This window comes from Ptychodera flava, chromosome 7, assembly GCF_041260155.1.
Source record: "Ptychodera flava strain L36383 chromosome 7, AS_Pfla_20210202, whole genome shotgun sequence".
NCBI lineage: Eukaryota > Metazoa > Hemichordata > Enteropneusta > Ptychoderidae > Ptychodera > Ptychodera flava.
In genome coordinates, this window is record NC_091934.1 from 16,230,451 (window position 1) to 16,244,323 (window position 13,873).

Here is a 13,873-nt window from a genome sequence, read left to right on the forward strand (position 1 = left end):
CAATTGGCAACCCAAAGCGCATGTTGACCTGTATATGTTTTGTTTGTTTGTTTGTTTTTTACTAACAGTTTGTGTATAATCTCGTCTAGCTGTCGGTCCATATGCTACAGCTGTGCTGTTGCTTTTCTGTGGTAGCGGGGAGAAAATCGTGGAAGTCAAAAACAGCATGTATAAAAAGACAGAAGAATTCACCAAGACACCCGGAGCCCAGCTATAGTCCCACAGCTCAATATCATCTAGAACTAAAGTTTCGCTGTAGGCCCGGAGTATCGAAAGTGGTCCACTGTTGACAGCTTGATACCTGCCTTCTATTGTTATCCAAAGCCCAGCGAGTTCATGCTCGATCACCAACCCCCCCCCCCCCAACAAAAAAAACGCTATCTGACACTACGGCCAAAAGGCGCCCTATTTTGGGCAATACACATTTCGCCACGCATACGTTGAGTACGCGTACAGAGAGTAAAATCCACCTCCCGCGTCGTGTTGAAAATTTCGCTGGATTTCCTCGCTGCACAGTAAAATTTTGATGAAAAAGTTGCATACAGGTTTTCCTTTACATGTTGCCCTTTCAATGATGTTATTTTGGCAAGAATATCACGGACAAATTGCTAAAATACCTAAGCGATAATAGTCATATGTAAAAGTACGTGAAAATACAGCCAACAGAACAAACGATCGTTAACTCGTCATTTCATAAAAATAAAACGGAAACTCAAAAAATAAAACCATAGAGTTTTAGTTAACATTCATGAGATGTGTATTCTCAAATATTGTAAAAAATGACGGCGAAATGAAAAAGTTAAACCAACGGTTTTTTTCAGATGTATTTTTCATTTTACGACGCGGCGAATAACCTCGAATTCCCATAGAAAATAATGGCGTCTAATGTACAAACAGATCGCACACTTCTCGCCGGTTCAAATTCCTCAATTCTGAACCAATGACGGTGAAAATTGGCACGTAGATCCTCTGATTGATAAAAAAATCGTTTGGTTTTAGATTGTTGTCGTGCTCACTCGCAGGTCGTTCGCACTCACAATGGCGCCAAACTTGGCAAAAGTGCGCCAAAATATGCTGAAACGTCAAAGTATTACCAAAACTGAAAAATGCGTCGTCGATTTAATTTGAGTACAAGAAACCAGCCGACAAGTCGATGGTATGGCTTATACGTCAATACATATGGGTGAATGTGGAAATAATTATGAGATGACCTGGTTGCACGAGCGGCACGCGAGTAGAGTTCGATCGATATACTATTGAAAATAAATTGATACAATGTTCACTGTCGTCAAGAGCAGCGACTGAAAGCGCTCTCAGGTAGGAAATATGCTTCGCGGAATACTGCCCAAAAAGGAATCCTTTCTTCCCGCAGTGTGAATTTGTGAGCAAAAACATACTTGACAAGGCTTGCCCCACGCCTGGATATAAGAATATCAACCAAAGTAAATCGAAAGCAAATTGAAGTTATATACTGTAGTAGCTGAACACTAGTATTCTGGCAGGCTGTTGCGGGGGGGGGGGGGGGCTTGGCCAGCTAAGCTTAGTAAATGTTGCTGCCGAGAAAAGGTAAGCGACTGAAGTCAGCCTTATATTTTGCATCATAGGACAGCACTCCAACTACTTCAGAAAGTCAACCGCGGACTACACCGATGTACGACATGTGTTACAAATACGTACCGAGCGAGATATTATACACAGGCTAGGGACGATTGACATGAACATGGGACCTTCAGATGAGGAGCACAGCGTCCTACAGGAGTGTTCCGGCCTTTGCAGAGTTACATATGAACGAACCAAGTAATACTATATGTCTTGTACTCACAAAAAAACTGGAAGACTTAGTCTTGCCATTACCTCATTATCAGAATACCTTCAGCATTCCTGGCTTCAGACAGGTGTATAGTCGTATAAACTCTCTGTCATCAAGATGGCTTAGCCAACTTGGAAGTCGCACTCTGTTTACGTCGATTACCAAACATTGAATCATTGCAAGATTATTATAACCTTTAGACGACGACCTCTCCCCCTGCTTCCTAATATGGCTCATAAATTGGCATCAAATTTCAGCTTGTTTGGAAGTGCCCACCTCTCCCCTGCTACCTTATATGGCTCATAAATTTGCATCAAATTTCAGCTTGTTTGGAAGTGCCCATATGTTGTGAATATCAAATGGCAAAAACAGAGCCACAACCGCACTCAATTTGGCTATTCAAAATGGAAAGGGGACATTCTTTCAAAAGTTCCCAGTCAGTTTCACTCAGTTTGACATGTACGCCCATGGACTGAGTCAAAGGCCCGCGGCCGAGTATCTCTAGCAGTACCAGAGTCGTTTATTGTGGTTCGCTGTGTATCAAATCACAAGCGACTATGACAATTGCACGTACGCAGACGAATATCGCGCGATGGGCCCGCACATCTCATTTGCAGCTGTACTGCATATTTTAAATTAACCTTTTTGACAACGAGCGCCTGGTTCTATTAGTCCAATGTGACTTTAGATTACATTAACGATCTCAAAACGACCGAAACTTTATATCACACTTCAACATCCATGGGGATAGAGTGTATAATGTTGTTGTTTATGTTGTTATCGGGCAATAAAATTGAAAAAATCCAATATTTTTCTTTTTTTGATTCATTTCTACTGATAACTTACTGAATAACTGTTAAAAGTGTATCGAACTTCCAAGACCATGAGTTGAAAAGCAGGTACAGAACATTTTTGCAGCGTTGGCTTCCATAGAGCACTGGATAGAAAGACACCGGAGCCGCTGTACTCCGTTTTTTTTTTTTTGCACCTTTCCCGGGTATACATTATGATCTTCTGCAGTTATTCTGGTTATTTTGAAGGTTAATAGTAGAAATGAATCAACAGAAAGAGTAATCATGTTCTTCAATTTTGTTACTCAATAACAGCATAAACAATAGCATTAAACATCCAGATTATTCTGTTCCTCGTGAATATATTATCACAGTCCCTCCATGGAATGTATGTGGAGAAATTGTAGACATGACACATGTCAGGCCTTTGGCCTTCTTTATCTCGTTATCTCGTATCTCGTTATGTATACCTATTCTACACGGACAAGACAAACATCCAGATTATTCTGTTCCTCGTGAATATATTATCACAGTCCCTCCATGGAATGTAGGTGGAGAAATTCTAGACATGACACATGTCAGGCCTTTGGCCTTCTTTATCTCGTTATCTCGTATCTCGTTATGTATACATACCTATTCTACACGGATACGACATCCGCAAATCCGGAAGTGGGTGGCTTGCAAAGACTTTGCGCATTGTGCCAGGGAGAGTTCGACGTCCTTCTTGTGATTTTGCATGTAGGCCTAGGTAGGCCTATTGAGCACGATTTCACTGCAGTTTTCCAGGACCCAAAGAAAAAGACATAAGAAGCTATCTCGCCTCTGTGGAGGGACTGTGTACTGTCATGCCTAAAATAACCGTTTGTCTTCCTTTCCACTACCACAGGGGACAAGGCAATAAAAATGCAAAAAGATTAATAAATTCATGATTATGAATACAGTTGATAAAAAATTCCATATCTCTATCATTATTGTTTACTTACAAAAGTATCCTATTGCACTTGAATCTTGAAAGACGATTGGTATTCATGCTAAATTCACGGTTGTAGCACAGACTTTCATGTTCAGTCTGAGAGTAACGCATACTTTCTACGTATACCCAATTGGCAACCAAAAGCGCCCGTTGACCTGTATATGTTTGTTGGTTTGTTTGTTTGTTTGTTTTTACTTACAGTTTGTTGTATAATCTCATCTAGCTGTGGGTCCATATGCTACAGCTGTGCTATTGCTTTTCTGTGGTAGCGGGGAGAAAATCGTGGACGTCAAAAACAGCATGTATAAAAAGACAGAAGAATTCACCAAGACACCCGGAGCCCAGCTATAGTCCCACAGCTCAATATCATCTAGAACTAAAGTTTCGCTGTAGGAGTATCGAAAGTGGTCCACTGTTGACAGCTTGATACCTGCCTTCTATTATAAGGGATGCCAGACGCTCACTGAAAACTTGCGACATTACACTGACAGTCGTTGCACATTGAACGGTTTCCCATTTTCAAACTGCTGTAACTCAAAAAGTATTAGGTCTAATTCAATAAAAGTTTCGATAAAAAATTCCTATTCAGTTGTTTATTCTACCACGTGAGTCTTTTAGAAAATACAGAAAAAAACCCGTGTTATTTTAGTGCTCAAAATCAAGCATTATTTTTCGCCGTATAGCGGCACGCACATTTCTCAGGCCACTGCGTTCATATTTTTACAGAGGTTAACCACACACTAGGATGCCCATATTTGGAGACAAAGTAGGTTGAAAGGTCACCTGGACGGTGACTCCAATCTTTCAAAATTGGCTCGCCCAAGCTGTTTATTTTGTTCAACGCCTAAACGACATTTTGTAGGTAGGTTTTTCGCTAAAATGCGGGACAATTTTCAGTGATCGGAGTTAGTATACCAAACAGCAAGTGTTATTCTAAATTTGTGGAAAGGTTGAAGCATTTTCATGACCGTTTTCTGATGTAATCTTTACTTAAGGAATTAATGTTATTATACAACAATATTTTTTCGTAGGGATCCCCACAAAATGAGTTTTAGCCATATGTTGTAATTTTTTGACCATTTGTCAAAAAAATCGAGCATATTTTAATTCTAATAAAAAATCATAACTCTGGAAATAGACAAGATAGAACCATCATTCAAACAGTTTTTTTTAAATTTTGAGACAAGATCTTCAAGAAAAAATACAATTCAAGTAAGTTTAACCAAGAACAAAAAAGGGCCTCGCATCCCTACTATTATCTGCCCATTCTTTTGCACAGGGAGCTACCTCCATGTTTTGCACAATTAGGGATGGCCCATGTGATGTCCAGGGTTCTGTATGAATTTGGAAAAACAATCCAAAAGGCTGCCTTTGAAAAAAATTCCGGCAAAGTAAATAAAACAGTAGTATGGTCCCATGTATGTGCTGAATTTCGCAATGTTTCTGATATATGTGTAGACAGAATCATGCATAAAACTAAAATATTCTGATCGCCTGCAGTTAATGCACACCTACTTCAAAGAAGGCGGGCTCTGCCATTGTTCTCATTACGGCGCCGCTCTTTGTTTAGGATATGTTTTCACACAAAATAATGCAAAACAAACACAGTGATGAAGGTATTACAAATCAAAATATATATATTGAAAATATGTATGGAGGATATGTATTACATTATTTATATCATGTTTTCATTTGGCAGGAAGAAAGGTTTGAGGAACATTCGTGAACGGCAATCAAAGAAATATTCTAAAGGCACCTAAATTGAGGTTTCATATGCAAATTGCTTCCACGTAAGGCTGCGTTCACAAATAATCTTTTTTTTTCAGCTCACCCACCCTGATATCCTCAAAAAAAATTTGAAATTCCCCTATCTACATGCAAACTTTCTAGCCCCCTCCGCCAAAACATCACATAGGCTCATATTTATAAGGGATTTATGCACAGGAAAAAACATATATTGCGCAGTTCTGCTCGCCGATGTTCCACACAACCTTTTTTGAGGCACTAAGTGGGGGTGGTCAGTCAAAATTTCAGAGTTAGAGAGGGGGTACTCAAATTCATCATGGTTGGCGAGGGGGTTGTCACTCGAAATTTCGGAGTTTCTGGTGAAATTCCTCCGAGCCCCAGGCCGTAAATGATGACGGCTCCCTAAAGAACCAACCAGATGTGAACTGAATGTGCTCACGTGGTTTACAATATGTTCATTACATAGTAGTACGCTTCACAGATGAATCAGATATCTGTCATATCATTAAATGTAGCCGGTATAATAAACTTTCGAACAGTACTGTTTGAGTTATAGGACTAATTACAAAACTTCATAAAATATGCAAATGAGTTATTTATTAACTTAATACTTTTCAGTCCTTCACGGGACAATTAAATATTTATCTGATCAATATCTGTAGTAGGTTTCATCAAATTTGGTACTATAATCCCAGAGTTATATCACTATTACTAATTACAAAGTTCATTAAATATACAAATATTTGGTGCAGTTTTTTTCGGAGTTATATGATTAATTACAAAACTTCATAAAATATGCAAATGAGCTATTTATTAACTTGACACTGCCCAATTCTTCTCAGTACAATTAAGGTGAAGTACTACGAATTACGTCAAATTAGGTTGTGGTGTCATTTTCTTGAAACTTTGCACAAATATTCTTGGAAGTTGTGCAAGTGCAAAAATGAAATAAAAAATGGGGGTCACCACGCTCGTTTCCATGGAAACGGACGTTAAAATGGCGTCGTTAGAAATAAATAAAAATGATATAATTCACTTAAACTAATGAAAGCAATTATAAAACTCGTAGCAAACGAGTTAATTTTAATAAATACCAAGACTTAGATCCATATCTATCGAATGTATAGTTTTCATGATGTTTGTAAAGAAATTTTAACATAAGTATCGATTACAAAATGACGATATCGAAATTATATCACTACATAATTTTCGAACTTTCCTCCTGTCGCTTTGAATGGTGTCATTTTGACCAAACTTGGCGAACAAACTCCTGAAATAATGCCATTTAGTTTACACTTTTAATAAAAGGGTGTCACACGCTACTTTTTACAATATCTCCGGTGAATGGGTAACTTGCGCCATATAAATGGGAGAGAAATGTTAATTTTTCGCTCATATTGAATAAAAACCAGCTTCCTAGGGGGTCAAATATGACAAGGTTATAGGTCACATGTATTTCTAAGTCACTGGGTCAAAAATTAGGTAAAAGCGCAATTTCAACAATGACAGGTGATGTTAAATATATGCGCTACAAAATAACCCATTTGCGGCAGGCTTGAGTTAAATCTGCGCAGAACAGTTCTAAAGCGTGTGCGCGTCCGAATTCGTCGCCCTTTACCTTAAATATCAATTTGATCAATATTTGTACCGGGTATCATCAAATTTGGTTTTGGAATGTCGGAGTTATGTCAATAATTATAGAAGTTTATTAAATATGCAGATGAGCAGATAATTGACATGACACCCACAGTGTCATCATAATGTTCTGAGATTGTCATCTATGTAAAGTTCCATGAAATTTTGTGTAGTATTTCTTGGTATATGTCGACATTGTCTTTACTGTCTCCAAAGGAAACCATGATATGAAAAAAAGATATTTCATCACTTCATTAATGTACAAGCCACACCAACCAAAATCTAATCAGTTATTGCCATCAGCATATAGTACCTGTCTACCAAATCTGACTTGAACTGTTCAGGTGTTTTTGAGGTATCATGTAAACAGACAGACAGACAGGAAGACAGACAGACAGACACACATGCACACGGTTAGACAGACAGACATCTCTACGACATTAGCTCACGTTTGTGAACACATGAACTAAAAATTAACAGATGCATTCCAATTCTAACACAGAAACTTATTCCATATATAGCTAATTTAAGCGTCATCAAAGGTGAAACATTGCAATACATTCAAACATGTACACAATGAAGGTGACTTTACATAGAAGGTCACGAGATTTAGTGAACGACTACAAATTCGAGGATACAAACAACAGGAAATAGCAAAGACCGTGGGAGAAGCTAGTTATAACTAACGAGATAAACACACATGGACCAGCAGTGAAGCGGCACCAAACGAAGCTGTTCGTGCAAAAAAGATGTTCGCATTGTGAAGGCATTTATTTAATTCTCTCGTTGGGCGGGAAACAGGGCGTTTCTCTTACGTCAGAGTAAATACGTGTGTTTTATTTTCACACAACTGATGTCGAAGCGAATCTGTGAGATAGCACGTGCACACTTTACAGGATGGACAAGGGTCCCTTCACAAAATCGTGGATGGACAAAAGCATGCGATGATGATAGGCAGTGGGAAACGCTTGTTTAGGGCACTGGGGAGTTCTTGTGGGTTGGGAAGAGGGAAATTTGGGAGTTTAATATAATTCAAAATAATCTCTCTTGAAGGTAAATGAGATTCAGAAAGAAACATTAGCTGTCTCAAAGTCATCCACGGTTTAAATCACGATTTCAATAAATTGCTGAATGACTTCTATGTGCCAATTCAAAATTCCCGGAGATAGTATGTTTCATTAATAGCAAGCTAATGAAATCTCAGACAGCAGCAGTTTTACCTCATGGCATCGACTCAAATATAGACGGGGTGAAGCTCATACAAACGTCATCCGACTGAAATCAGATTAGAGGAATAGTGATACTCACAGACATATACGGAAGTGTGGTTAGACCACTGTCCTAGAGGGACCATGGTTAGACACATTGCCGAGTTAGTGACGACATTATGAATACATCGTGATAAAAGGTTATTTAAGGGTTAGTCTTGGTGGCCCAGACTCTCTACTGCTGGCGGCGCTGTCGCTTACGCCCGGAGAAGGTAAGGGTATGCAAACCGATCTGTCCTTGTAAACTGTCTTTCCGGGAAGGCAAACTTTTTTTTTGTCTTACTTGTGGAAATGAAGCCAATTTTTTTAGGTTAAAGGACCTTCCCCATGAACCTTACCACCAGTGACTGTGCGTTATACAGTACCTATGCACATAAAACACCCCGGCTACAGATTCTCGAAGTTGTATGGTTTGCTGTTCTTGCATATTCATCAAATGCTAAAAATCATAATACTAACATTTGTGAGTCTACTTCGTTTATTCATTCAGTTACCACACTGAGAAGACGACAAATAAAAATTGGACTCCTTTTCAGAGAATGTTTTGGGCACAGAAATTCTACGAGTAACGTAGGCATTGACATTTAAGTCATAGCCTTTATGTGTCCATCGCTTGTGCATGCGATAATTTGTTTTTGTGTATCCTGAGTCCACTTACCTATAAATACTAGTTAACTGCTATGTACTTATTACAAAAAGGTGAACATTTATAAATATATTTGTACGACGTGTTCACTTCTCAATGCACAGAATGAAGTCAGGGCTACATCATGGGTAGCGGCATGCACACTTGTACTTTGGTTGATAGAAATTTCACTGCAAAGGCCTTTGACTTCATGTTTCCCCTAAACGGAAGGAGACTGTGTTGAGATTGGCATACGATGCACGAGACCCTTTGAGGGACTTGTCAGATTCTTCGGCCTGGGGGGGGGTGGATTATTTTTTGCCGACGTCAAAAAGTGGCTGACCCCCCCTCCCCCATTCTAACTTTTGAAAACAGGGTGACCCCCTATTCCAACTTTTGAAAACAGGGTGACCCCCCCCCCTGCGCGAAACAAAGGTAAAACAAAAGGTGGAATATAAATTTAATAATTCAGGTATATATTATATATATATATATATATATATATATATATATATATATATATATATATAATATATGTGAATATATATATATATAATATTTGGGGTGTATTTTAAACATTCAGTCATTCTGTGTTTTAATCAAATTGTTGTCATGTCAGTTGTTAGATGTCCCCTGTACCCTGTGGTTAGATAGGAACTTAAAAGTGTCAATTCTAAAGTTTGAGTATAGTATTTTGAATGAGCTGTATGTATTCCAACTCTCTTTATGCATAAGCAGATGTCCAGAACTGTTGTAAGAAAAAATGTGATTGTGAAATATTAGTGCATGTTGCTTTCTAATACTAAATTCTCATAGAGAAAATAGAAAAGTATCAGGAACTTGTCATGCTTTCCATATGAACTGCAGATGTCATAATGATAAGTACACTTTGCAAAACAGACTCTCAATTTACAGACATCAAGATATTAAGTTCTGACATGTATCTGTGATATATTAATATACTGCGCCCGAAGGGCGTGCCGAAAAATATTTAACATTAAGATATTTCTGATATATATATCTGATATATGAAAGTCATGCAGCTGAAGGGCATGCCGAAAAATATGTTTGATATTTTAAAGAAATGCGCCCAAGAGCGCGCCGAAAAATTTTAAACATACAGATATCTCAGATATATATATATATGTCTAATTTATTAAAGTTTTGCACTAGAACGGGGCTCCGAAAAATATGTCTTATTATTATTTGTGGCTGGCAAAATGCATTTTATGCAAGTATGAGCCCGTGTCGAACTTGAAAAACACACTGACCCCCCATTGGGCATTTTAAAAAACATGGTGACCCCCTTTCACCAAAGTCAAAAACAGGATGACCCCGTGAATCCACCCTAGGCTGAAAAACTGACCAGTCCCTCAGACATTCTGAGAAATTCCATCCGATTCACCGAAAATAGAGCTAGGGCGATGGTGATTAATTCTGTGGACCACGATGAACTTCGATCTCTTTGAGTGACCCTATTCTAGTGTTCCCATGAGGCTTTGCTTCCTGGAACTCGTACCGACAGGTACATATTTACGTATTTCATTATCGTTCACTTGGTAGGGTGTCAATATGGCAGCCAAACAGCCAAAGGTACTGACGGAAATCAGCGAGAATTTTCTCCGTTGTGGGATCTGTACTAAGCAATACGAGAATGCGAAAACTCTACCGTGCCTGCACAGTTTCTGTGAACCGTGTCTCGGTAAGACAGCAGACAAAAATCGTGAAGTTACATGTCCTGATTGCTGTCGAGTACACGAATTCTCCGATGATGGCGTAGCAGGAACTGACACCAATACGTTCCTGAACGATATAGTCGAGTATTTCACAAGACGAGATCGCGATCACGAGTCTGAAAAATGTGGAGCGTGTGAGGGAGGTGTAGTAACAACGCACTGCGTTGAGTGCAACATTGATATATGTAGAATCTGTTCTAAAGCTCACACAAACATTCCTATGACGAAAGCACATCGCCTACTACAGGTTGCTGAATACTATGCAACGATGTCCTCTGACCCAGCCTCATTGGAACCACTTATTTACTGCAACACCCATCCAGAGTATCCGAAGGCATTCTACTGTGATACCTGCAACACGACAATCTGCCTGAAGTGCACGGCATTAGATCATCCCCTGACTGGACACAAGTACCGCAGTATAGAAGACGCAGCCATCGACTTTACTCGACAATTGTCTGCAATCATCGACAAAGTGAAAATGAAAGAAAAACAATTCATTGAAGGCAGAAGCACAACGGAGGAGGTATTAGAATGTCTTGATGAATGTTACCAGAGAGATGAGGAAAACCTGAGAGAGCACATCGATCGCACGGTCGTAAAGGTAACACAGCTAATAAAAGAGAATGGTGAAAAGCTTTTGGCAGAGTTGAAATACGAATACGATAAAAAGACAGAAAACTTAACAACACAACTGAGAGAGCTAGACAAGGATGGCAACTATCTTACAAGCGTTTGCGAATATCTCGAAAACTTACTGCATTACGGCAATGCTTCGCAGCTAGTGTCGGCGAAGAAAGCGATTGAAAAACAAACGGAAGAGCTGGTGGAAGTGAAAAGCAGGGTAGAGCCAATGGATAACGATTGCATTAAATTTCAACCATGTGATGACTTTTGTCAAGATAAGTGTCTTGGAGCAATATCGGTACAACCAGTATATCAACTCAGTGAGATCCCTACAATCGTACGAGTAGATGAAGAAATTGCAGTTAAACTTTTGAACACAGACAACTCAATTTGGAATAAATCAAATGAGTTACAGAATGTCAAAATTGAAGCAGTGCTGAAGCCACCTGACGACAGCACACAGGAACTAGAAGTCGTAGGCGAAGAGGGAGGAATATTGACTTTGAAAACACGCGTAAAAATACAAGGTGTACACGAACTTTCAGTAGCAGTGAGCCAAAAGCCAGTGCACGGGTCACCGGTCAGAATCAAGGTCATCCCAAAGAAGAGATTGGTGTGTCAATTTTGGGAAAAGGGTTTGGGGATTGGCCTGATAGGTTGTATACAGGGAATAACAATGATGAGAAACGGTGACGTGCTGGTCTGTGAGTATAGTAATCAGAGATTACAATCTTTCACTGTAAAGGGAATTCTTCGAAAGATGTTCGACTTTGCAGGTGTCCATACTTTCCACCCCAGTGATGCAACTATTTCAGTTGATGGTAATATTTTGACCACTGATTCTGGAAGTAATCAGGTAATTGTCTGTGATGAGAATGGCAATGTAGTCAGGTGTTTTGGAAAGGGTAAATTTCGGTATCCGATTGGCATAGCTAATAATTATTTCAATGGAAGGGTTTATGTTGTGGATAATTGGGCTCACTGTATTCACATTTACGACAAGGGCGGCAATCATATCAAATCATTTGGTGGTTTCGGAAATCGGAATGGTCAGTTTAGCTATCCCACATTTGTCTGTATCGATAATACTGGCAATGTCTTTGTATCAGATAGTGGCAACCATAGAATCCAAGTGTTCAATGGTGATGGTCACTTCCTCTATACATTCGGCTCCGAGGGAAATGGTGATGGTGAACTTGACTATCCTAAAGGAGTGGCTGTTGACAAACACGGCCATGTGTATGTCGCAGATTGCAACAATGCCAGGGTCGTGAAATACGAATCACGTGGCAAATACGTTTGTAATGTCGATGATGCGAGTGATGTTCTTAATAGTCCCATGAGTGTCTGTGTTGCCGATAACGGCACAGTCATAGTAGGTGATCAGAAAGGTAATTGCATCAAGGTGTTTGCTCTGTCGTAATGATTCAAACATTGATCACTTTCAATGATTGAAAACAAATTTAAAATCAATCAAATGCCTTTGATCACTGAGATGAAGAGGCTGTTGTGAAACGGTAAAAGGCAGATGAATCATCTCAGTATGGACGTATACCTAACCATAGTTCTATCGCGATGATCTCAGTCACTGATCGTGTGGCGACAGAGTAGTAAATGGACTAATCAGATTTATATCGCTGGAATGCTCTTCAGTTTTGAATTTTGTTAATACGTACTATATGAGAAACGACGCGAGACAGGGATATCTCGAGACAAGAAGTCTTTTGATTTCGTAGTTTTATTTGCCATGCTTCAAAGAAATAGTGGCATTTTCTTTTCAACATTTTCAACAATGTAGATGACACCGCCTAATCACTCAATTTTGTGATCTTTGAAAAAAGAATTCTTGATGTACTTAGTTCATTTGTTTGTTTTTATGAAATATTGTGGATTATTTTTGATTGAGGAGGACTGTGTTATTGGCTTCGTCGTAAGATATACGATATAAAATGTATTGCAATACAGATTGCCAATATATTTGGCGGTCTGTATTGCAATACAAAATTCATATTCACTTTTGTTATTTTTGCCGATGATGAAACGTTTCTACATAATGAGATATGGAAGCTCTAGACATGTGCTTTAAATCATGGTTAACTTTAATTTTTGATGTATTTTTGATTTCTGTGTTTCGTTGCTGTTTATTTTTCTAAATCAAGTGCCTAGTGTTTCGGGTCGTTACCACGGCTTCTATGTAGGTCTATGAGAAATGTAAAATGTTATTGTTGACAACTGAATTTTAGCTCTGACCAGAATTCTTTTGTAGATTTCACAATGTTGTAGATTTCACAATATGCGTTACGTTTACGGGGATAATACTTTGTACTACAAAATGTTTTTGACCACTAAAATGATGAAATATTATTACAAGTTACAGCCATTTTGTTATATAAATGATCTGCAAATATACAGTTGTGACGTGAAATTTATTGTTCATTGAGATTCGTTAGTTGCATAATAGTGCGTCTAACAAGAGCAACAAGATTTGTTAAACTGATATCAGTTGTTGCGTTTACAACACACCATGCAGTCCATCTACAAATGCATAGTGCGAGTCAGCTGTTACATTTCGAAAAGAATTTGTGGCGAAAGAGATCTTATCGTATCTTATAGAATGGCAATACGTGTTGAAAAAGTCCAAGCTTCTATTGTAAAATTTAAT

General features: G+C 38.7%; 1 protein-coding gene across 1 annotated transcript; it reads left to right on the forward strand.

The window, feature by feature from the left end:
- The first annotated feature begins 10,404 nt into the window (after positions 1 to 10,404).
- On the forward strand, positions 10,405 to 13,100 carry LOC139136868 (tripartite motif-containing protein 2-like). Its single transcript, XM_070704705.1, has 2 exons — positions 10,405 to 10,550; positions 10,832 to 13,100. The coding sequence occupies exons 1-2, from the start codon at positions 10,503 to 10,505 to the stop codon at positions 12,632 to 12,634; spliced, it is 1,851 nt and encodes a 616-aa protein (XP_070560806.1). The 5' UTR covers positions 10,405 to 10,502; the 3' UTR covers positions 12,635 to 13,100.
- The last annotated feature ends 773 nt before the right edge of the window (positions 13,101 to 13,873 follow it).